Here is a 23,609-nt window from a genome sequence, read left to right as displayed (position 1 = left end):
CATCAAAGCCTGCTTCTTAAACTACCTTTGTTTAATGCATCATTTTCTTTGTAGTTTACTAGCAGACATAAGGAACTTTGCTAAGAACTGGGAACAATGGGTTGTTTCATCCTTGGAGAACTTGCCAGAAGCCCTGACGGACAAGAAAATACCTATTGTGAGAAGATTTGTATCTTCTCTGAAACGACAAACGTCTTTCTTACATTTGGTTCAGGTAAGCTGGCAAGACAAGGGCTTTTGAGTCATCAAATCAAGAATGAACCTACTGGTAAGGAAGAACATAAACAGAAACTTTCACAGATGGAGAGTAAGGGACATAACAATTAAATGTAATGACAGATCCTAGATTGGCTCTTAAAACAGAAAAACGCCATCAGTGGAAAAACTAATGAAATTCCAATTGGGTCTGAGGTTGAATTAATAGTATTGTACCAATGTTTGTTTCCTGAAATTGATAATTAACTATGATTATGTGAGATGGTAATATTAGAGGAAGCTGGGTGAAAGGTATATTGAAACTCCTGGTACAATTTTTTGCAACTTTTATGTAAAATTTAAATTATTTCAAAATGGAAAGGAAAGAAATTATGCTAAATGCAGTCCAATTGGTTAAAATTAAATTTTTTAACCAATTTTCCATGTGTATCCAATTGGTTAAAATAAAGTTGTTGGCTTGAGCCCATATATGATATTTAATTTTATGAAATATACAAACCCAACCCATTTTAAACTCAAACCTAAACTCACTGCCATCAAATCTATTCCTACTCACAGCGACCCTGTATAGGCTTTCTGAGTCTGTAAATCTGTACAGGAGCAGAGAGCCTTCTTTTTCTCCCAAGGCGCAGCTAGTGGTAAGATGAGGCTTCCTTTCCTGAAAGATTTATAGTCTTAGAAACCTATACAGTGTCACTATGAGTTGGAAGTGACTCAAAGTCACTTAACAACCACTTTTGTGTTGTTTTAAAACATAATAAACTTGCCCATAGTCATTTACTTTATGAAGACTTCTACTTCCCTAAATTTTTAAGAACTAAAATTTAAGGACTAAAAGGAGTTCTAGTAGTGTAGTGGATTATGAGATGGAATGCTAACTGTAAGGTCAGGAATTCAAATATACCAGTCATTTCATGGGAGAAATGTGAGGTTTTCTGCACCCATAAATACTTACAACTTTGGAAATCCTATATAGGGTCCCTGTGAGTCAGAACTGACTCAGTGGCACACCACCATCAAGCATTATGAATAACACCAAAATATTGTTACATATAGTGCTGGAAGATTAGTCCCTTAATTTGAAGGCACTCAAATATGACTGGGAATGACTTGCTTCTGAAAAGTAGAGTGATGTGATGATGTTTCATTTGCTCAAACTCAGAATGAGGTGAAACAGCTGTAAATATCCATTGATAATCTGAACATGGATTGTATGAAGTATGAATCTAGGAAAATTGGAAGTTGTCAAAAGTGAAATGGAATGCTTAAACATCAGTATCTTAGGCAATAATGAGCTGAAATGGACCATTTGGCCATTGGCCATTTTGCTTCTGATAGTCATATGTTTTATTATGTCAGGAATGACAAAAGCAGAGGAATAGCATCATATTCATTATTAAAAAGAACACTTCAATATCTATATTGAAGTATAATTCTGTCTGTGATAGTATAATAGCCATATGTCTATAAGGAAGACCTGCCAATATCACTTTATTCAAATTTACTCACCAATCACTAAAGCCAGTGGTGGTGAAATTTAAGAATTCAATCAATTTCTTCAGTCTGGAATTGATCTAACATGCAATCAAGATATATTAATAATTACTGATAATTGTAATGCAAAGGTTGGAGGCAAAGGAGAAGGATCAGTCGTTGGGAAATATGGCCTTAGTGATAGAAATGCTGCTGGAGATCACATGATAGAATTTTGAAAGGCCAATGACTTCTGCATTTCAAATACCTTTTTTAAACAACATGAAAGACTGTACACATGCTATCACCAAATGTGATACACAGAAATGAAATAGACTACATCTGTGGAAAGAGATGTCAGGAAAGCTCCATATCATCATCCAAAACAAGGTCAGGGAAGACTGTGGAACAGATTATCACTTATTCACCTGCAAGTTCAGTCTGAAGCTGAAGAAAATTAAAATAAGTCCACGAAAGCCAAAATATGACCTTAAACATATCCCTCCTGAACTCAGAGATCATCTCAGGAGCAGATTTGATGCATTAGACATTAATGACCTAAAACCAGAAGAGTTGTGGGATGACATCAAAAACATCATGCAGGAAGAAAGCAAGAGGTAATTAAGAAGACAAGAAAAGAGGAAAAGATCAAAATGCATGTCAGAATAGCCTCTGAAACTTGCTCTCCAGCATAGAGATATGAAAGCTAATGAAAAAAATTAGGGAGTTAAAGAGCTGAGTAGAAAATTTCAAAGAGCTGTTCGAGAAGACAGTGCCATTTGTTATAAGGAAATGAGCAAAAACCTAGAGTTTGAAAATCCAAAGGGAATAACACACTCAGAATTTCTCAAGTTCAAAGAACTGAAGAAAAAATTCAAGCCTCAGCTTGCAATATTGAAGGATTGTTTGGGCAAAATATTGAATGATGCAGAAAGAGTCAAAAGAAGATGGAAGGAATACACAGAGTCATTGTAGCAAAAAGAAATGGTCAATGTTCAACCATTTCAAGAGGTAGTATATGATCAAGAGCCAGTGGTACTTAAGCAAGAAGTCCAAGGTGCATTGAAGGCATTGGCAAAGAACAAGACTCAGGGAGTTGATGGAGTACAAATAGAAATCTTTCAGCAAACTGATGCAGCACTGGTCAAAAAATTTGGAAGACAGCTACCTGAACAATTGATTGGTAGAAATCCATATTTGTGCCCATTCCAACTCAACAGACTACGGAACTCATTGGACAATATCACATGCAAGTGAAGTTTTGCTAAAGATTTCAAACATGGCCTCACCAGTACATTGACAGGGAACTGCTAGAGGTTCAAGCAAGATTTAGATGAGGATGTGGAACGAGGAAAATCATTGCTGATGTCAGGTAGATCTTGGCATCAGAGAATATCAGAAAGATGTTTACCTGTGCTTTATTGACTATGCAAAGACTTTCTACTGTGTAGATCATGACAAGCTATTGGAAAACATTGTGGAGAATGAGTATTCTGGAACACTTAATGGTGCTCATGAAGACCCTCTACCTAGACCAAGAAGCAGTTGTTCAGTCTGAACAAGGGAACACTGACTGGTCTAAAATGAGAACAGGTGTGTGCCAGGGTTGTAGTCTTTCACCATACTTACTCAGTCTGTATACTAAGCAAATAATATGAGAAGCTGGATTATATGAAGAAAAACGTGGCATCAGGGCTGGCGGAAAACTCATTAGCAGTATATGATCAGCAGATGATAAAACCTTGCTTGCTGAAAGTGAAGAGGACTTAAAATACTTACTGATGACGATCAAAGGCCACAGCCTTGGTATGGATTGTACCTCAGTGAAAAGAAAATTAAAATATTCCCCACTGTACCAGTAAAAAAACATCATGATAAATGGAAAAAAAGGTTGAAGTTGTCAAAGATCTCATTTTATTTGAATCTACTATCAACACTCATGGAAACAGCAGTCACGAAATCAAACGATGTATTGTGTTAAGCAAATCTGCTACGCAAGTCCTCTTTAAAGTGTTGAAGAGCAAAGATGTCAGTTTGAGGACTAACTGTGTGCCTGACCCAAGTCATGGTATTTTTGGTCGCCTCATATGCATGTGAAATTTAGACAATGAATAAGGAAGACTTTAGATAAACTGATGCATTTGAGTTATGGTGTTGGAAAAGCAAATTAAAAGTATCATGGACTTCCAGAAGAACAAACAGATCTGTGTTGGACCAAGTACTACCAGAATGCTCCTTAGAATCAAAGACAGCCAGGCTCATTGCTTTATACTTCGAACATGTTATCAGGGGGAACCTGGAGAAGGACATCATGCTTGGTAAAGTGGAGGTGCAGCAAAAAAGAAGAAAATCCCCAACAAGATGGATTGGCATGGTGGCAGCCACAATGGCTCAAGTGTATCAGTTATTGTGAACTTGACCCAGGACTGGACACTGTTTCATTCTGGTGTGCATAAGGTCAGAATGACCTGACAGCATCTAACAGCAACAACAACAACCTGAGATAGTTCAAGATAAGAAATGTGACATTTAAAAATCCTTATTATAATAGCTATGGGCAAAAAGTTTCATATTCTAAATAAAAAAACTATTTTTCAAACTTTAACATACATGATTGAGTTTTAAGTATTTGTTTAATTTTAAAATAAGAAAAAGTTATAGATGATATCTTTCTCTCTAGGAATTATTTTAGAAGCTAAAAGTTCTCATCAAATAGGATATAAATGAGCTCGTTTAGTGTCTTTTTTACTTTCTCTCTGCAGATTGCTCGGCCAGCTCTCTTTGACCAGCATGTGGTGAATTCTATGGTAGCTGATATTGAAAAAGTTGACTTGAATAGTATTGGATCTCAGGCCCTTCTCACCGTTTCGGGCAGCACAGACACTGATTCTGATATCTACACAGAACGTAAGTCCGGCCTCTTTGGTTACAGCAGAGTTTCTTTATCTTGGCATTATTGACATTTTGTGTCAAACAGTTCTTTGGTATGAAGGATTGTCCCAGTGGCATCCATAGGGTTGGTGATATTCAGGGTGGCCTACACCCCACGGTCTCCTCCCACACCAGACTGTACTGAATCCTTAGTAATGTTTATTGTCCATTTTAATCATAATAATAAAGAGACGGATATTGTTGTGAGTTGTTTAGATGTAATATCTCTGAGACTCTATGGATACTAACAACAAAATTGTTTTGTAAAATCTTTCTATGTTCATTTTCAATATTATTAGTTACAACATTATTAGCAACTGAGCATAAACCTTTAAAAAAATTTCCTCCTTTTCCTTTAATTACTGCTTCATTCTCAAGGAAGTTATTGATATAGGTACACAAATACAGTATTATAGTGAAAACACCCAGAAAATTGACAAAATCAGTGACTATAAAAATACCAGCAGCAATGAAAACAACAGCGCAAGCTTGTGCAGACGAAACCACAGGATATGAAGCATCATTGTCATCAGACAGTGATGACAGCTCCAACTGGAGCACATTGTTGTTGTTGTTGTGTGCCGTGGAGTCGGTTCCGACCCATAGCGACCCTGAACAGGGTTTCTGAGGCTGTAAATCGTTATGGGAGCAGAAAGCCTCATCTTTCTCCCGTGGAGCAGCTGGTAGTTTTGAACTTCTGACCTTGAGGTTCACAGCCCAATTAAAAGGTTTAAAAAGTAAGTTAACATAGAGTTTTAGCCAAGTAGGAATATTGATACAAGTAAGCTGGGCTTACAAGAAAGAAAAAGGTTTTGTTGTTATAATGAACTGCAGGGAAATTAAAAAAAAAAAAAAAAAACATTTCTGCTGCAACATTGCACATTTCTAGACAGTCATCTTGGGGCACACACCCACCCCTGACAGTGTTAGCCAGTACAGTTCACACCCTGACACCTCCACTAGTGATGCCAATGGACTGTCCTGTTCTTTATAGACTTCTTGGCAGCATCCCTGACCTCTACCCACAATGTCTTCAGACATTGACAAATGACCCCATGACAAAATAAATAAATAAATAAATAAATGTACCTGTTTGAGAACCTATGGCATATAGAACAAAGTTAACAAGATAAAATTGTTCTCTTAAAATACTTGTGTTTATTGTGAAAACCTGGAAAATAATGAAATATTAAGAGGAAAATAAAAGCCATCCATAATCTCATTGCTTGGAAACTATCATGGTATTGAACTTTGTGAGCGTTCTCTCCGTTTTATATTACACACATATACATTCATATGGGTTAAAAGGAGTTCTGGTGGTGCAGTCATTAAGCATGTTGTTTTTAACCAAAGGCCGGTGACAGTATACTTCCATAATGAGTACAGCCTTGGATACTCTATGGGCAGTTCTCGTCTGTCCACAAGTCTGAATCTACTTCATGGCAACAAGTTGGTTGTTGCCCTATTAATATCATATTTTGTATGATGTTCATCAAAATTAGATCTCAACGCAATGCTGCATTACCAAGTAGAGACCCTCTGCTCAAGTTTGGACTACGGGATAAAATGTAGATTGTTAAGTTGTTTTTGTTAAGTACCGTGGAGTTGGCTCCGACTCATAGTGACACTGCACAGGGTTTCTAAGGCTGTAAATCTTTATGGGAGCAGAACACCTCATCTTTGTCCTGTGGAACCACTGGTAGTTTCAAACTGCTGACCTTGAGGTTGGCAGTCTAATTCGTAACCAACTAGGTTTGATTTGCAATGATCAAAATCCACTATTTCTCATTTGGAGTCCCTGGGAGGCACAAATAGCTAATACTGAGCTGCTTAACTGAAAAATTGGCGATTCCGTTGGAGTCCACCCAGAAGTTCCATGGAGCAAAGGCCTGGTGATTTATTTCCAAAAAATCTGCCACTCACTGAAAACCCTATGAAGCTCAGTTCTACTCTGGTGCACATGGGGTTATCATGAGTCAGAACTGATCCAACGGCAACTGCTCTTTTATCTTTTTAATTTCCCCTCCCATCGGAAAACACAACATTGTAGTAGCCTCTGCTAGGCTATAGCACAAATAGGACTACTCTCAGGTGGCCGTCCAACTTCAACTCTATTTTCTGTTTCCTAACATAAAATTATATTACCCCAATTCAATAACCCTCAAAGATCTTAATAAAATGATCATTTAAAATCATTCCTTTACATTTTACAAGATAAAAGATTATTCATGTAAGTGGCACAAATCTGCATTGCAGAATTTAATTTTCACTAAAATCAAATGGCATTTCAGAAAGCTGGAAATCAAAAAGCTTAGCTTAGATAATTTATGAGCTTTTAACTGATCTTTTCCAATTAATGAAAAGATTGTATTAAAAATAAATATTCAACCATATGCACTTCAATATTGTTGTCTACTGTTTACCTGCAGAGTCCTGGTATGGTGCTGTAGAATAAGCACTGGACTGCTAACCACAAGGTCAGCAGTCCATCACTATGTGTTCCTTATGAGAAAAATTAGGCTTTCTGCTCCCATAAAGATTTACAGCCTTGGAAACCCTCTACAGGGTGGTTGTGAGTCAGAATCAACAGGATGGCAGCGAGTTTGGTTTGAAATTTTATAGACTTGTATAGAAGCCCTGTTTGCACTAGAGGGTAAGCACTGCATTACTAATTGAAAGGTTAGCAGTTCAATCTCACCAGCTACTGCTTTGGCTGGAAGATAGAGGAGACTTTCTGTTCCCATAAAGACTTTTTGTTGTTATTGTTAAGTGCCATAGAGTTGGTTTCAACCCATATGACCCTGTATAGGGTTTCCAAGGACCCTATATAAGACTTGCTATGAGTTGGAATTGACTCAATGGCAGTGAGTTTGGATTCTCAGTTATATGTATATATAGACTTATATTTCTTTGTATGCCAATATTTATATATTCATGATTTAAATTTTTTATTTTAAAGGACTGAAGTTTCTTGTTGTGTTATTCTAAGTATACGAAGTTAATTACTGCCACCCATTTAACTTAATCTGTGTATCATTTAATGTTTATGTTATAATTTTTTTAGTATTTCTGGTTGTAGGGTTCAGAGTAGAGTGCAAGAGTCTTTTTCTTTTTCTCTTGATAGATGACTCTATCACAGTGTTCCAAGAACTGAAGGATCTCCTGAAGAAAAATGCCACCGTGGAGGCGTTTATTGAGTGGTTAGATACAGTGGTGGAGCAGAGAGTTATTAAGGTACCTTCGGTGACAAACTGAGTGAAAAAATACTCTCATTAAGGCTGGTCAAGGAGGGATGGCTGATTGTGTATAAAAAGACTACAAAGGTTTTAAAGCCCTACAAACAAGACAACCCCAAAACCAAAATCAGAAATGAGTGTCAAATTTGAGAACTTCTCATCTCCTTCTTTCTTGACCAAGGAGCACAAGGCACTGTTGCAGCTGGGTAATATCAGTAATGAGAGATAAACTTAGAAACTGGAGGGATCTAGTTTTTTTTATTTTTTATTTCACGTGTAAGGCTTTATTGGAGGTTGGAAGGAAAGAGCTAGATTTTTTTAAAAAAGCAAGTCTCCATAAATACTAATAGAAAATAGGGTTTTAAGCATTTGTAGTTCCTCTCTGGTTTCTTCAACTCTTCAGTTAAGCTTCAAGTCATCCATCATAAAACAAGGCAACAAGAACAAATATATCTATCACTAGTTGGTTGTCGGTAATTCCATAACAAGGAAACTTGTAGAGTTTAGAGATTTGCATTCGTCTGAAGGGGAAACAGGTTGTCATTCAGAACAGAAAAATATAGCTCTTCCTTCACATTTGACCCTCTGTTCTTTTAAAAGTTCTGTTAAAGATAAATTAAAGTAAAACTATTTTATAAATTATTTCATTTTGATGTTGAATTCTATCAGGCTACAAAACCAAATAGAATAAAGACCTATTGCTCTTAAAATTATAACACAGGGGCGAAACATAAAATCCTTGGAGAGATGAATTTCTATGAAATAAATGGCCTGGTACACCATCTCTTCATTTGTCACACAATGTACCTACCTCTTAGGATGCAAATAGCAATGAAATGACATATTTTATAGTTTTGTTTTGTCCCTTTACTTTTAGACCAGCAAACAAAATGGAAGATCATTAAAGAAGAGGGCTCAAGACTTTCTGTTGAAGTGGAGCTTTTTTGGTGCTCGAGTAATGCATAATCTCACCTTGAACAATGCATCCAGTTTTGGTATCTTCTGTGCTTTATGAAATTCATCTTAATTGAGTTATATCATTTGTCCTGTTAATTTTAAAATACGTGGCACTGTCGCTTCTCAAATCACATCTGAATATTATGCCAATAGAACAGTAGCTTTTGGAGTCAGACCAAATGCAGAGTTCAATCCTCATGTGGTTTCTCTCTGGCGGTCTGCTCCTTGTAGAAAGGGGAGAGTGTCCCTCTACTAAGGCCATGGAAGCATTTTAGTGAGATATTGTTGTTGTTAAGTGCCATTGAGTCAATAGTTGGGTACATTTTCTTTGTTAAACAAACAAATAAGCAATAATTAAGACATTGTTTTCCAAAGAAACTATTTATTGCAATAAGGCACAATTTGCATCTTTTTTTTGACACCCACGTACAACCCGAACCCTTCTGGAATCAAAGGACAGCTCAGAAGATGGGCTCTTATGTGTTGTTGAACCATCTATCTTGATTTGTACCACTTCTGATACAAATTGAGTCAAGTTAACTTTTTAAAAAGCTGACTACCTTCTTTTCCTTAAAATTTCTATAATTCTTATCATTTTGTTGATACAATGTTAAACTCATGGGCAGCACCTCAGCCCTGAGTTGTACTTTGAGAAATCTTTGCATTACAAAATAGACTACAGTATAACTAAAGTTGTTAAATTTAATTTTCAATGGAACTAAGTAAAAACTGAATTTGCATTGAGGGATTAATAATATGTGTTGATCTTGCTATTTGAAATATCATAGTTAAAATTTTTTAAATTGTATAGCATTGAACCCTGATTTCATTATGAGAAAAAAAAAAAAAAAAGGCAAAAAGAAAATCAGACTTGTTGGGAAATCTATTGAATAGCTAAAACAATTTACATTTTTTCCCAGTACATCTTGAGTATATCTTTTACGTGAACATTATGCTTTTGCTTTTTTTAATGAAAGCGTATTTTGCTTCAGGTGAGAAAGACATCACCTTACTTGATTTTTTTTTTTTTTTTTTCTGGACCATTGTCTAATTATTTAGTACAAAGTAAACAGAAATAGAGCAGACTGGAGCTCATTCTCCTCAGGTTAAAGCTTATCACACTCCAATGTGTGCCCTCTTAAAGCATAAAGCATGCCTCACTTTCATCCGTATTTCCCTTTGATGTAATTAGTGGCCAAAGAGCTGGCAGGACAGTACACACAGTGAGTCGGGCAGGCAGTGCACAGAAAGATTAGAGACTCAAGTTAAGCATGTTGGTCTTAGCAGGTCATTTAAAGTCCAACAAGTATTTGTTTATTTCAGTTGCTCCTTGTAAAGTGTTGCGAGATGGTCACAGAGATAAATTGAATTCTCTCTCTCTCCTTCTTTTTTCTTACCCCCTTCTTTTTTTCTTTTCTTTTTTTTTTTTTATCTCGCGATGTTCTCTTCTCATTTCTGACCCAAAAACAAGGTTCTTTCCATTTGATCCGAATGCTTCTTGATGAATATATTCTCCTGGCCATGGAGACACAGTTTAATAATGACAAAGAGCAGGAGTTGCAAAATTTATTGGACAAGTATATGAAGAATTCAGGTAATTTAACTCTACAGAAAAATTCTACTTGAGGCTATAAGGTGGCTATGTGTCAGAATTGACTCAATGGTAGTGGATTTGTTTTGGGGTTTATTTTGTTATTCATATGTCTTTGTTTAAACCTACTAAATTGTAAGTACATTTGTTAGGTGGGTTAGAAATACTCTCAGAGTTCCCACAAAGCAGTATTTTAATACTGTTGGAGCACTGTTTTTCCTTTCCTGCATTCATTCGTACAATAATACAAACTTTAGAGTAGTCAAAGGGTAGGAGCTCTGGTGGTGTGGTGGTTAAGTGCTTGACCACTAAATGAAAGATTGGTACCTCCAACTCTAGGGCACTGCATGAAAAACACTTGGTGATCTACTTCTGTAAAGATTTCAGCCTTCACACATGTTGTCTTTGGTGATGGGAAGGCAGTAAAGACAGTCTGCAGCCCTGGAAACCCTAAGGGGAAGTTCTACTCTATGCAACAGTGTTGCTATGGATCATAATTGACTTGACAGCAATGACTAATCAAACACTCTACTGAAAACTCTTAAGGATATAAATGGTCTTCTTAACGACTAGAAATTTAAATGCCATTGTAGAGATGACTATAATGCAACAAATAACTGTAATTCAAGGTAACATTTGTGGCATGTTGCTGTCATGTGCCATTGAGTTGGTTCCAAATCATAGCAACTCTGTATAGGGTTTCTGAGGAGAAGCTTGTGGGTTTGAACTGTTGACTTTGTTATCTGTCCAGTGCTTATCCTACAGCACCATACCAGGACTCCTCTATTACTATTGTTGTTGTTACATGCATTTAAGTTGGTTCTGACTCAAAGTGACTCTGTATAGGGTTTCTAAGGAGCAGCTGGTGGGTTTGAACCACTGCCCTTGTGGTGAGCAGTCCAGTGCTTATTCTACAGCACTATATCAGGACTGTACCATAAAAATTATAAGAATACTGCCTTATAAAGGGTTAAAAATAAGATGTAGCATAGTGGTTATGAAACGGGCTGCGAACCTTAAGGTCAGCGGTTCGAAACTACCAGCCGCTCCGCGGGAGAAAGATGAGGCTTTCTACTCCCGTAAAGATTTACACCCTGGGAAACCCTGTACAGGGTCGCTATGGGTCGGAACCGACTCAACGGCACTTAACAACAACAGCATAGTAATTAGAGAAGGAATGGCCATACCCATTTGAAGTATGACAATTTGCCTTTTGATGAATATTCATTCCACAGTGGATTACTTAGTGCCCCTCAGAACACACTTATTTCCACATTACACAGTTGACAAAAACCACCACCAAAGACCAAAGGTCGTTGCCTTGTTTCCCATGGAAAACACATTTCTCAAGAGTTTCCAGATTAATTATGCAATCATGAATTGTTTTCAGTTCATTTTATTTGAACTAATCTACTAGAAATATGCAAATTATTTTCACTTTCCCATTAAAAAAATTTTTTTTTCCCAGATGCAAGTAAAGCTACCTTCACTGCGTCTCCAAGTTCATGCTTTCTGGCCAACCGTAATAAAGGGAGTTTGGTTACCAGTGACACCGTGAAGAATGAAAGCTATGTGGAAACCACCTATCTTCCTCTGCCATCCAGTCAGCCCGGAGGCTTAAACCCTGCACTGCATTCATTCTCAGCTGGAAACACAGACACCCTGCCACTCACAGGTATTCTGTGACATAGCCCAAAGAACCACCCATGCTGTAATACATCTAAGGGGAGTCTTGGTGTGGCACTGTGGGTTAATGCACCAGACTGCAAAGCCGTTTGAACTGCAAGGTTGGCATTTCAAGCTCACCAGCTGCTCCTTAGAAACCATTTACAGGGTAGCTATGGGTTGGAACTGACTCTACAACACTTAACAACAACAACAGCAAAGGGAGTCTAGTCATTTGTTAGTATCTTCCATGGTTTCCAAGAATAAAAAAGCCTATCTTAATAGGTTTTTTAATGTTGTGATTTTTCTGCAGTTGTCATTCACATCTTTATTAATAACATTATTAACATAGGTGTACAGTTTGATAAGTTATATCAGTGGTGGTGGTGGTTATGTGGTGTGGAGTTGGTTCCAATTCATAGCGACCCTGTACAGGGTTTCTGAGGCTGTAAATCTTTACGGGAGCAGAAAGCCTCATCTTTCTCCCATGGAACAGCTGGTAGTTTTGAACTGCTAACCATTACTCTACCAGAGCTCCTTAAGTTATATCAGTAGTATTAATAATTAGCTATCTTCATTTAGTAGAAGAAGAAAATAGAACAGGTTTATAAAGAAAATCCTTAAGATATTGAAGATTAATGGATTTCTTACTTACTGCTTTACATTTGAGATGATTTTATTCTTTTTCCATTAAGAAGTGAATTTGGCCATATTAAGATAATTATTACACTAATTTTCTTCCTTTGGTATTAGGGTCCTTTTTGTGTCAAAATAAATGTTTAGTGTCTTGACCTAGTTAATAGACAATGCTTTTACTTTAGTTATTATCTTGTGTCATTTCAATCCTTCTATATACATTAGAAGGAGCTCTGGTAGCGTAGTGGTTATGAGTCGGGCTGCTAACCCCAAGGTCAGCAGCTCAAAACTACCAGCTGTTCCGCAGGAGAAAGATGAGGCTTTCTGCTCTCATAAGGGTTTGCAGCCTCGGAAACCCTACACAGGGTCACTATGAGTAGGAAACGACTCCAGAGCACACAACCACCACCACCTACATATATTGGATCCCCTGGGTGGTGCAAATGGTTAACATATTTGACTGCTAATTGAAAGAATAAAGGTTTAATTTCACCCAGAGGTGCCTTGGAAGAAAAACCTGCTGTCTACCTCTGAAAAATCATCCACTGAAAACCCTATGGAGTACAGTTCTGTGAAACCCCTGGGCTCACCACCACTCTAAATTAACTCAATGGCAAATAGTTGATTCATATACATTGCTCACTTCATTGGAAGCATGGAATTTTAGATATGGAAGGTCCTTGTAGTTGAGGAACCTGGTTGGAACTTACATGATATTTTGAAATAGCTGCTTTGAAGCTATTGTTGTTTTGACATTACAAGTAACCCCCGACTTGCAATATATTTGAGTTACAACAAATCACGCTATGATCTCCACTGTTGTTGGTAGTGTTTTGTTGTTGTTGTGCATCTTATTGTTAGTAATATATGCTATATACAGTGTTGCAGTGTGTAATTTGCTGTTATAATTCTCCTGTCAACCCTCAAAGACAAAGATTAGATTGATAAAGATACTTATAATGAAAGGCTGCAATAATGAAAACAAACAAAAAAGAGATTCTAATTATATCATAACTGACTTATGATGGAGTTGTTGAAATAGAACCCTGAGTTAAGTTAGAACAACCTTGGTTGCCGTTTTATTTTACCCTAAAAGCCAAAACATCAGATCATTTTCTTGATTATGGAGAAATGTGAATGGCAGACCTCCTTTCTGTCATCAAGCTTGATTCCTCAGTCCTGTAGCCAGCACACTTTCACACTTTCCTCCAGAGTCACAAACTCCAGAGATCTCCACCAATGTCAGAGATGTCAATATCATGGGATGACATTTCAAAAATTGGAATTTTTTTGGTGTTCCTCAGTTCTTTTTTTTTTTTTTTTTTTTGGTATAATGGTATTCCTCCAGTTTTATAAGTCTCTTGGTTTCTTGTAATAGTGCTTTGTAGTTTTCTTTGTATAGGTCTTTTGTTTCTCTAGTTAGATTTATTTTTAAGTATTTCATCTTTGGGGTGACTATTGGAAATGGTATTGTTTTCCTAATTTCAACAAATTATGGTGAGTCAAGCTGGGAAAAGATATGTCAATAACTCTTTCAACTCTAAGTTTAAATGTGAGCCAATCTACTACTTTAAAAACAACTTAAAATGTCACTAAGCAAATGGCCACTAACTGGATGCGCCATTAATTTTTTTTCCAGGTCAAATGGAGCTTTCCCAGAGTGCTGGTCATCTGATGACACCACCCATTTCTCCAGCCATGGCAAGCCGAGGAAGTGTCATTAACCAGGGCCCAATGGCAGGGAGACCCCCAAGTGTGGGCCCAGTGCTACCTACCCCATCACACTGCTCAGCATACCCAGAGTCCATTTATCCTACTCTCCCTCAAACCAACCATGACTTTTATGGTACCAGCTCTAACTATCAGACTGTGTTTAGGGCACAGTCCCATGCCCCATCAGGACTCTATCCTCACCGAACCGAGCATGGTCGATGCATGGCCTGGAGCGAACAGCAACTTTCTAGAGACTTCTTCAGTGGCAATTGTGCTGGGTCTCCATATAGTTCCCGGCCACCTTCCACCTATGGACCAGCCTCACACACCCAAGATTCACACAGTATGCAGTTTCTAAATACAGGAAGTTTCAATTTTTTGAGCAATACAGGAGCTACCAGCTGCCAAGGAGCAACATTGGCTCCTAACTCACCAAATGGTATTGACATTTTAAAAGCAATTTTCCTGGCTTTTAAGATAGTAATAAGGCAGAATTCAACTTTGAAATTCACCCCTACTGAGTAGCATGGCATCCCATGTAATGATAAAGATCATGACATCTAGACATTTGGAGCTGATTTTTTGCCACGTAGAAACATACCCCCTTATCATTGCAGCTTTATTAAAGCTACAATTATCAGTCTAAAAGAAAAATATCTGTTGAAAATATTTTTAGTGAGAAATACTTCTCCCAGAGAACTAAAGCACATTTTAAAGATCAGGACCAAAATAGTGTCCCTTGTAAGGCCACTAAAACACTTGAAGTTAAAAGAAGTTGTGAAGATCTGCAGACGCCATCAATCACCAATACAGGCTTTCTATATAGGTCACTCTGATGTTTCATTCCTAAGTATAGATCTTTCTTTTTCCCATAATCATGAATCTGCATATAAAAATGGTTTAGTGAGTAGTATAATCTCTATGAGGGGTTAATAGTGCTTTTTTTCCTTATAAGCAGATCTTTCTAATTTAGAGGGGAACTATGAGAGAGGCATAGTTTATACTAATTAATCATATAAAAGTAATACTTAACAAAATTAATACAAGGATAGCTCCTCTGATTTTTATTTTAAGCAAACAATATGGTGAACCATATCCTTATATAAGCACAAGTTCAACTCTAATAATTGTAGATACAAATATAATATTTACAGTTTGTTATCTTTCAGGATCTACCCATTTAATTACCTTGACCCCTTTTTTTCTCCCTGGAGTGTTCTTTTTAACAAGTTAACAGCACATTCTCCATGCTTTCTGTTATAGGATACTATGGAAGCAATATAAACTACCCAGAGTCTCATAGACTTGGATCAATGGTGAATCAGCATGTTTCTGTCATCAGCAGTGTGCGCTCACTGCCTCCCTACAGTGACATTCATGATCCACTTAACATTCTAGATGACAGTAGCAGAAAACAGACCAGCTCATTTTACACAGACACAACACCTTCAGTTGCTTGTCGGACGCCAGTAGTAGGTAAATTACTTTAGCAGTTCTTGAAAACATTTTAAAACGTTGGTGAGCTCAGGTATGCAGCATTCTGCTGGAGGGAGATGTGTTGAGGTGAACTGGGCATTCGTGCTGCCATGATTGGTTTATCCCTTTGGATCTGAAGTTGTATTTTTGGATCTGAATATAATGGTAACAGTCAGCTCGTGACCCATGGCAATCCATCCACAATGAAACGAAACACTGCTCGGTCCTCCACTATCCACGTGATAAGTTATAGGTCGAACCTGTGTGATCCATAGGGTTTTTATTGACTGAATTACTGAAGCAGATACCAAACTTTTCCCTCTAACAATCTTATAATCTCTCAGTATATGTAACTGTGCAACCCATTCCTAAATCTGTTATTCTTCCAAAAAGAATAACTGGAATCAATTACATTTTTAAAAATTAATGCAATGTGTCAAATGCAGTCCAAAGTTATACCAGCGTAGTCTTACTGTCTTTTTTCTCACTTTCTCTGATTCACTGTTAGACCTAAGGATAGTGTAAAGATATGTCTTTGATCTCCATAGACTCCATCCATCAGTACCCCAAACCCAGTCCAAATTATTATTTTTTAATGTGTCCTGTTTTAGAGACTACTAGAATTTTTAAAATCTTATGTAATGTGTGATTAGACAGTTTAGTAAAAAATTTTGCTGTTTTTACTGTCCTATAGCACGTAATTTTGAGTCCTGTTGTGACACTGTAGGATAAGCAATGGACTGCTAACTCCAAGGTTGGTAGCTCAAACCCACCAACCACTCCTTGGAAATCCTATACAGAGTAGCTATCAGTTGGAACTAACTTGATGACATTTAACATAGCATACCATTTAAATGACAATGAGCTAAACAATTTTCTTGCCAGGATGCCCCTTAGCATCTTCTTTAAACCAGACTGCTGTCCTTAGACAACTAGAAAGGAATTCTTCAACTTTTACTCGATGCATCAGCAGTATTCATTAAATTTCTATCAGCAGTAGGAACTTAATAAATCTATACATAACGTTTTTCACTTAAAATAGTTATAAAAACATATGTATAGATTTAGTCTCTAAAATTACTATTATCACTACATCTCCTCATGTAAGTATAAAAGTAGAGGTTCATTCTTATATGAGACAGTTGAAATCTTCCACTGGAATTGATTTAGGACTAGCCTAAGTAGAGGGCATTAGCACCCAACTGAAGTATAAAGGAAGGTGAGATGAATTCCATCTCTCCTTACTCAGTGTGCTTTTCAATAATTCAATAGGAAGTACTGTTTCCCTTCCCGTGACCATCACATTGCACCTTGAACAAAGTCTAGCAGCCCAGCTCCTGCCATCTGCAAATACTCATTGCTTCTAGGTTACTCTAATGAAGCAGAAAATTCCACTTCAGGAAGTTTCCTCACCATAAGCCTGAAATGTACTGTGTTGCTATTGTTACTATTCGTTCTATTTGCTTGTAGAGATAGTGGAAGCTTTGATGGAACATAGGTTGGGTATAGCATGGATTCTCCACTTTAGTTGTCAGAACTGGATTATAAATACATTGCAAAGAAGGCTTCAGGACTAGAGTAAATGAGTCAAGAATGCAAAAAGAATTGGGACTCACTAACTATAGATTTCCTAATGTTAAGCATTACCTGCTAACCAAAAGATCTGTGGTTTGAACCCATCAGCCATTCCCTTAGAGAAAGATGTGACAGTCTGCTTCTGTGAAGCTTTTACAACCTTGGAAACCCTATGGAGCCGTTCCACTCTATCCTGTAGAGTCATGATGAGTCGGAATTTGACTCAATGGCAATGGGCACAGATTTTCTGGAGTCCCTGAGTGGTGCAAACAGTTAACACAGTCAGTTAACCAGGAGCTGAGAAGTATTCGAATCTAGCTAGAGGTGCCAGAGAAGAAAGATGTGGTGATCTACTCCAGTAAAATCAGCCATTGAAAACCCTATGGAGCAAAGTTTTACTCCGACACACATAGGGTCTCCATGGATAAGAGCTGATTGGATGACATTGTGTGGTTTTGATAGACATCCTCTGTTATAAGACCTAGTTCTTAGTGACTGAGAAGGTGATAGCTGGAAACATGTGAAAAATAGTAATGAGATGAAAACAACCCCAAATAAAGGAAATATAAAGTTAGAGAGTCATTGAGTTCTTTGCCAGCCAGAAGGCAAAAACATTAAAAAGATCACTTCCATTATTCTGAATATGAGTAACTAAGGCAAAATGGCTAGAAATAATGGAGAATTAGCTTTAGATAAGGCCATTGGGAAAGGAATCTTTGGCAGAAACATAGAGTTGAAAGCTGAGTGATGAGATAACTGTGTGAAAGTCTGATGGTGGAGTTCTAGGCAGAAGAAACAGCAAGTGCCAAACACACACACACAAACCCCGAACAAACCCATTATTATTGAGTTGATTCCCACTCATAGTGACTCTGTAGCAATGGAGACATGTTTGGAAAGTTCAATAGGCATAAAGAAGATCAGTGTGACTTCAAAACAGTCAATAAAGGAGCTCAAGGAGCAAAATAAATCAGACAGGGAGAGAACAAAGCATGTAAAATGTTATGGGCCATAGCAAGGCCCTGGGATTTTGTCCTAGGAGTAATTGGAAGTCATTGTGACGTTTGATCACAAGAGTGACAACTTCATTTACACGTTGGCAGTATCGTTCTGGCTGCTGCCTGGAGGGTGGAGGGTGAGGAAGGCATGAGGGTCATAATAACACTTCGGAGGCTTGTGTGTTCATTAATGTGGGAGAAGATTGTGGTTTGGACTAACATTGTGGAGGTGTAGATAGAACAAAATGGTAGGTTGGGGACATATTTTAGTGATAAAATCATATTAATTTCCAATGAAATTTAGTTTTGTATCTGAAATGTGTGGAAGAAATAACAATTGTTAGCAGTTTTAACCCACCCTGCCGCTCTGTGGAAGAAAAGATCTGGTGCATTTCTACTGTAAAAATTACTGTTCTTAGTGCCCTTGAGTCAGTTTTGACTTACAGCTACCCTGTATAGAGTTTCCAAGGATTGGCTGGTTGTTTTTAACTGAAGACCTTGTGTTTAGCAGTCCAGCTAAGGAAACCATAGGGGGTAGTTCTACTCTATCGTATAGGGTTGCTATGAATAAGAATGATTTTAATAGCATAGAACAACAACAGGAGAATACTAAGTGGGGAAAATAGAAGGAAAATGAGGATTGACAAATCATAAACACTCAAATGTAGTACAGAAAAGAAAATATCAGTCAATTTTTAATTGCGAATTATGCTTTCTCTTTCAGCATCCAGCTTGCAAACTCCAATTCCTTCCTCCTCTTCCCAGTGTATGTATGGAACCTCTACTCAGTATCCAGCTCAAGAAACTCTGGATTCCCATGATGCAAATGGGAGAGAAATGGTGTCCTCTTTGCCACCTATCAACACCGTATTCATGGGAACAGCAGCTGGAGCTGGAGGAACTTAAATCAACAATGTTGGGAAAGGGTTGAAATTAAAAAAAAAAAAAAAAAAAAATTCTACTGCCCAATTACTGTTATTCCCTCAGACTACCTTGAGAGTAAAGAAAATAGACTACGCAGTGAGCAGACATTTGTTTCAATTCGCTGGACAGCTCCATCGAGAAATGAGACATTTGCAAAGTATGTGCTGCACCCAAATCACTTAGAATGTGATCTCATTATTAATCAGTTTCAAACATTATCAAATGCAATCAGTGAAGATTTGAAGATGCAAACATTTCAACTATAAAGATTTAATATTTTACTTTCTAATTTATTGAAAAAAATTGTGTGCTGTTTCACCTATGGTCTTTAAAAAAAGAAAAGTTTATTTAATGCCTTTGGTGGTGGTGGTTGTGTTGTGGAGTTGGAACCAACTCATAGCAACCCTGTACAGGGTTTCTGAGGCTGTAAATCTTTACGGGAGCAGAAAGCCTCATCTTTTTCCTGCGGAACAGCTGGTAGTTTCGAACTGCTGACCTTAAGGTTCGCAGCCTGATTTGTAACCACTACGCTACCAGAGCTTCTTATTTAATGCCTTTACAATATCCTTAATTTATTTGGATATCAGAATCATTGTTTACTATTTCTATTTGACAAAATGTCAAATGTGTATGTTCTACCTCCTATGGAAATGTTTACAAGATCAAGACAATGCAATTCAGACTAAACCAAAGTTGCTTAACTTTCAACTCCTCTGCATTAGCTTGATGATTCCTATAACATAGCAGTATCCCATTTCTATGTAACTGGACAGAGGTGACATATGCATTCACTTCTTTATTTAAAAAATATAAGAAATAAAATAATGTATGAAAATATTATACAGGACTTGATTGCTCTCAGGGTTGGTAATGCTGGGGATTTGCAGGCAGAACTCCTTTGGATGTCAAATTCAAATGTGGAGCCAATTGGTCAAAATGACATGTCAGGAATATTTACATCACCTATTGAACTGCATATAAATCTAATGAAATTGGTGGACTGAACTTTGACAGAGATTTGGAAGCAGTCTAATCTAGTACCTTGCTTATAAATTGAGAATAAATGAGTGCTCAGGGATTCAGGGATCACCTGGAGACAAAGGCCAATTTAGAAGTGAAAGTACAAATTAATACAATTTGATATACCAACTTTCTACTCCATTTATATATATATGTGTGTGTGTGTATATATATATATATATATATATATACATACATATGTTGTAAACTTTGTGGTTGATAATAGGAAATTTCATTGACTTTACAGACTGCTCCTCTAATCTTACACCAGGTCTCATATTATTTGTAATAAGGACTAGATCATCCTATAACCCCAGATCAATCAAAAAAGAGTCTGCGAGCCCTCAGATACCCATTACACATCGTGGTGAAATTTGATAAAGACAAACTGTGGAATTGTTTTTAACAAGCAATAAACAATTATCTGTGGACTTGTGGAATTGTTTGCTTTCATTCACTCAGGAGTGTGCCCAGTAGTTTTTTCACTTATAATCTAATAATGGGACAGAGATATTTTTCAACAGTAGCAAGTCAAGAAAAATAGCAAACTAAATGTTTTCTTCTTTGTTACAGTAATATCGTAGGAATACAAAGGAAGATGAAAACAGTAAGGCTTGGACTGAAATAGTAAACATAACAACTGTAAGAAGTGTTTAGACATAAGTCTTAAAACTAAGAACAGTATTTTTATTGAAACTGAATTAAATATACTCATATATTTCATATGTGTCAAACAGAGAACTCGACACGGGAGAATACAAGGTGAAAAAGACACTTCTCTTGCCTTTAATATAATGATGAGGGGTAATGTGATAGGAAATTGCGGTTCATTGAAGATTTTGAGTAGAAATGCTATGTGAGAAAAATTATATTTAGGGAACATACAGCAGCAGTTGGAGGGAGATGGTTTATTTGATAGGGGAGGAATTATCCTGAGTAAAGACTGTTAGGAGGTGGTTCTCTTATCCAGATGCCCAGCAGATAAACATAGAGACTACATGGAAACACAGCAGATGAGGAAAGGGAGAGAGGGAAAAACACAAGCATCATTTCAAAGAATAAGTTGAAGGATTGGTGACTGATTAGATATAAGGAACAGCAACAAAAAAAGTCAGTGATGACTCAAGTTTTCCTTAGCTCTTCATGTTTGCAAACCATTTCCTTATATTAATGACAGGAGCTCTGGTGGTATTGTGGGTTATGCATTGGGCTGTTAACTGCAAGGTCAGAAGTTAGAATCCACCAGCTGCTACATGGGAGAAAGATGAGACTTTATGCTCTTCTAAAGATTTACAGCCTTGGAAACCCTATGCAGGGTCACTATGAGTCCAAACTGACTCAATGGCACACAACCACCGACCACTACCATATTGCTCATGTTAAATGCTATAGAATCAGATCCGACTCATAGCAACCCTGTATAGGGTTTTCAAGGCTCAGCTGTTGGGTTTGAACTGCTAAACTTGGGGCTCAAACTGACCTTGCAGTCCAACACATTATCCTGAGGTGCCACACATTAATGATGTTGCTAAGTACCGTCAAGGAGGTAATAGACCCTTTTGTAAATAAGGAAAAATGATCTGGCTTAGAGAGATGCTCAGAAGACATGTGAACAATGTCTGTGGGTCTTACAAGCCTCTGACTGATAACAAAGAGAGCTAAATCTTGATGCCTAGAAGAGGCAGCTGACTAACTTGTTCTTTCCCCAGGTAGTGGAACCTTAGTTTATTATCTTTGTTGGATATGCAACAGTATTTCTCAGTGGAGGCATTATTGTCCTTTTGAGTGAAACTATTCCTTGTTTTGTTGGTCTATCCTGCATATTGCACAAGATTTAATATTCCTGGCCCTCTTATACTAAGTGCCCTCAGCACACTTCCCCCAGTTGTTATAACAACCACATTTCCATAATCAGTGGAGATGCCTTGCACAGCTACATGAATTCAAGGAGACAGCATATTTAAATTTATCTAGAAGGAGCAGGAGAAAAACTAACACCACTTCACCCTTTAGCTATACTTATCCTTTTAAAAATGCTTTTTTTTCAGGGAACTAAAGTTTGGTTTCTGAAGTTTTCTGTTATTCCTTTCATGATTTTAAATTTGGTCACAACACCTTCTCTAGTGTTTTGTTTCAGTGTGTTTTTATTAAGATACTTTCAGTACAATATATATTATTCTTTAAGTGATTTTTAGAAAGATGAAATATCAGTTACAAGGATTTAACCTGCATAGTTTAATTCTTTGATGAAATGCAAAATTAAGTTTAGAGATTGGAATTTAAAAGTGTAATTTGATAACTCAATTCTTAGGGTATTATCTTCAAACCTTATTATAAATAAGAGACATAATGACAAATGCTCCCATTAATTCTATGGAATCTTAACAAAATTCAGAGAGCAAAATCCTCTTTTGCAAAATGTTGAAGAAAAGAAAAGAAAATGAAACCCCAAATGTCACCAATGTAGAATTGCAGATAGGAGGGAACCTGGTTTATTTCACTCTCAAACTAGTACTACTCTAAAAAAAAATGGGAAAAGGAAACTGAAGAGCTCTTGTCAATATTGTGCTCCCAGATCAGAAAGTTTCTTTATTAAAAAGAGTTTTACTAAGATCTAGTTATAGTTGTGACGTAACATCTTTCTCTCTGTTCTTGCTTTGAGAGAAGAGTCTGAGACTTACAAGAGCTTACATGCACAGAGGCCAATTTTCAACAGTGAGGAGTCAGTCTTGTTTGCTCAAATGTCTAAAGTGGGGTGGAGTAGGTGCATTGGTATTTCATGCCAAGACCAGAAATGTGAGTATCTTATACAGGGCAGACTTGTGCACCTCAGAAGCCAGTAACACCTTTATTGAGAATTAATAGAAGACCACTGAGGTGATTGTCCCCAAACTTTACCCAATAGTGTCATTACTTATTTGTGGTGTTTAAATAGCCCAATCAGACAATCTCAGGAATTGTGACTACAAAATGCATGCACACAGCCTAAGGAAGAAAAGAAAAAAAAAAGCTAGAAACAACTAGAGAGAAACTAGTCACGAAAGTGTCCCTAGTAAACAACAATTCTTTAAAAAGCTTTAAGTCAATTCCAACTCATAGTAACCCATGTGTGCCAGGTAGAATTGTGCTCCACAGGGTTTTTGGGGGGTTTTGTTGTTGTTTTTAATATAAACAGAAACTTTCTGGCTTATGTCCTTT

General features: G+C 37.1%; 1 protein-coding gene across 1 annotated transcript in view; it reads left to right on the top strand.

Annotated features, from left to right (window-relative positions):
* The window catches only part of RFX6 (regulatory factor X, 6), an 85,468-nt gene extending 66,095 nt beyond the window's left edge, over window positions 1-19,373 (top strand). Inside the window, exons 11-19 of the mRNA XM_006839899.1 lie at window positions 55-214; window positions 4,452-4,596; window positions 7,745-7,854; window positions 8,734-8,851; window positions 10,285-10,407; window positions 11,873-12,079; window positions 14,345-14,857; window positions 15,682-15,894; window positions 19,192-19,373. Coding sequence (XP_006839962.1) covers window positions 55-214; window positions 4,452-4,596; window positions 7,745-7,854; window positions 8,734-8,851; window positions 10,285-10,407; window positions 11,873-12,079; window positions 14,345-14,857; window positions 15,682-15,894; window positions 19,192-19,373 — 1,771 coding nt within the window. The remainder of the gene's footprint in view (window positions 1-54; window positions 215-4,451; window positions 4,597-7,744; window positions 7,855-8,733; window positions 8,852-10,284; window positions 10,408-11,872; window positions 12,080-14,344; window positions 14,858-15,681; window positions 15,895-19,191) is intronic.
* The last annotated feature ends 4,236 nt before the right edge of the window (window positions 19,374-23,609 follow it).

Source organism: Chrysochloris asiatica, unplaced genomic scaffold (genome assembly GCF_000296735.1).
Source record: "Chrysochloris asiatica unplaced genomic scaffold, ChrAsi1.0 scaffold00027, whole genome shotgun sequence".
NCBI lineage: Eukaryota > Metazoa > Chordata > Mammalia > Afrosoricida > Chrysochloridae > Chrysochloris > Chrysochloris asiatica.
The sequence above is the reverse complement of the archived record's forward strand: the minus strand, read 5'-3'. Positions and strand labels throughout refer to the sequence as shown.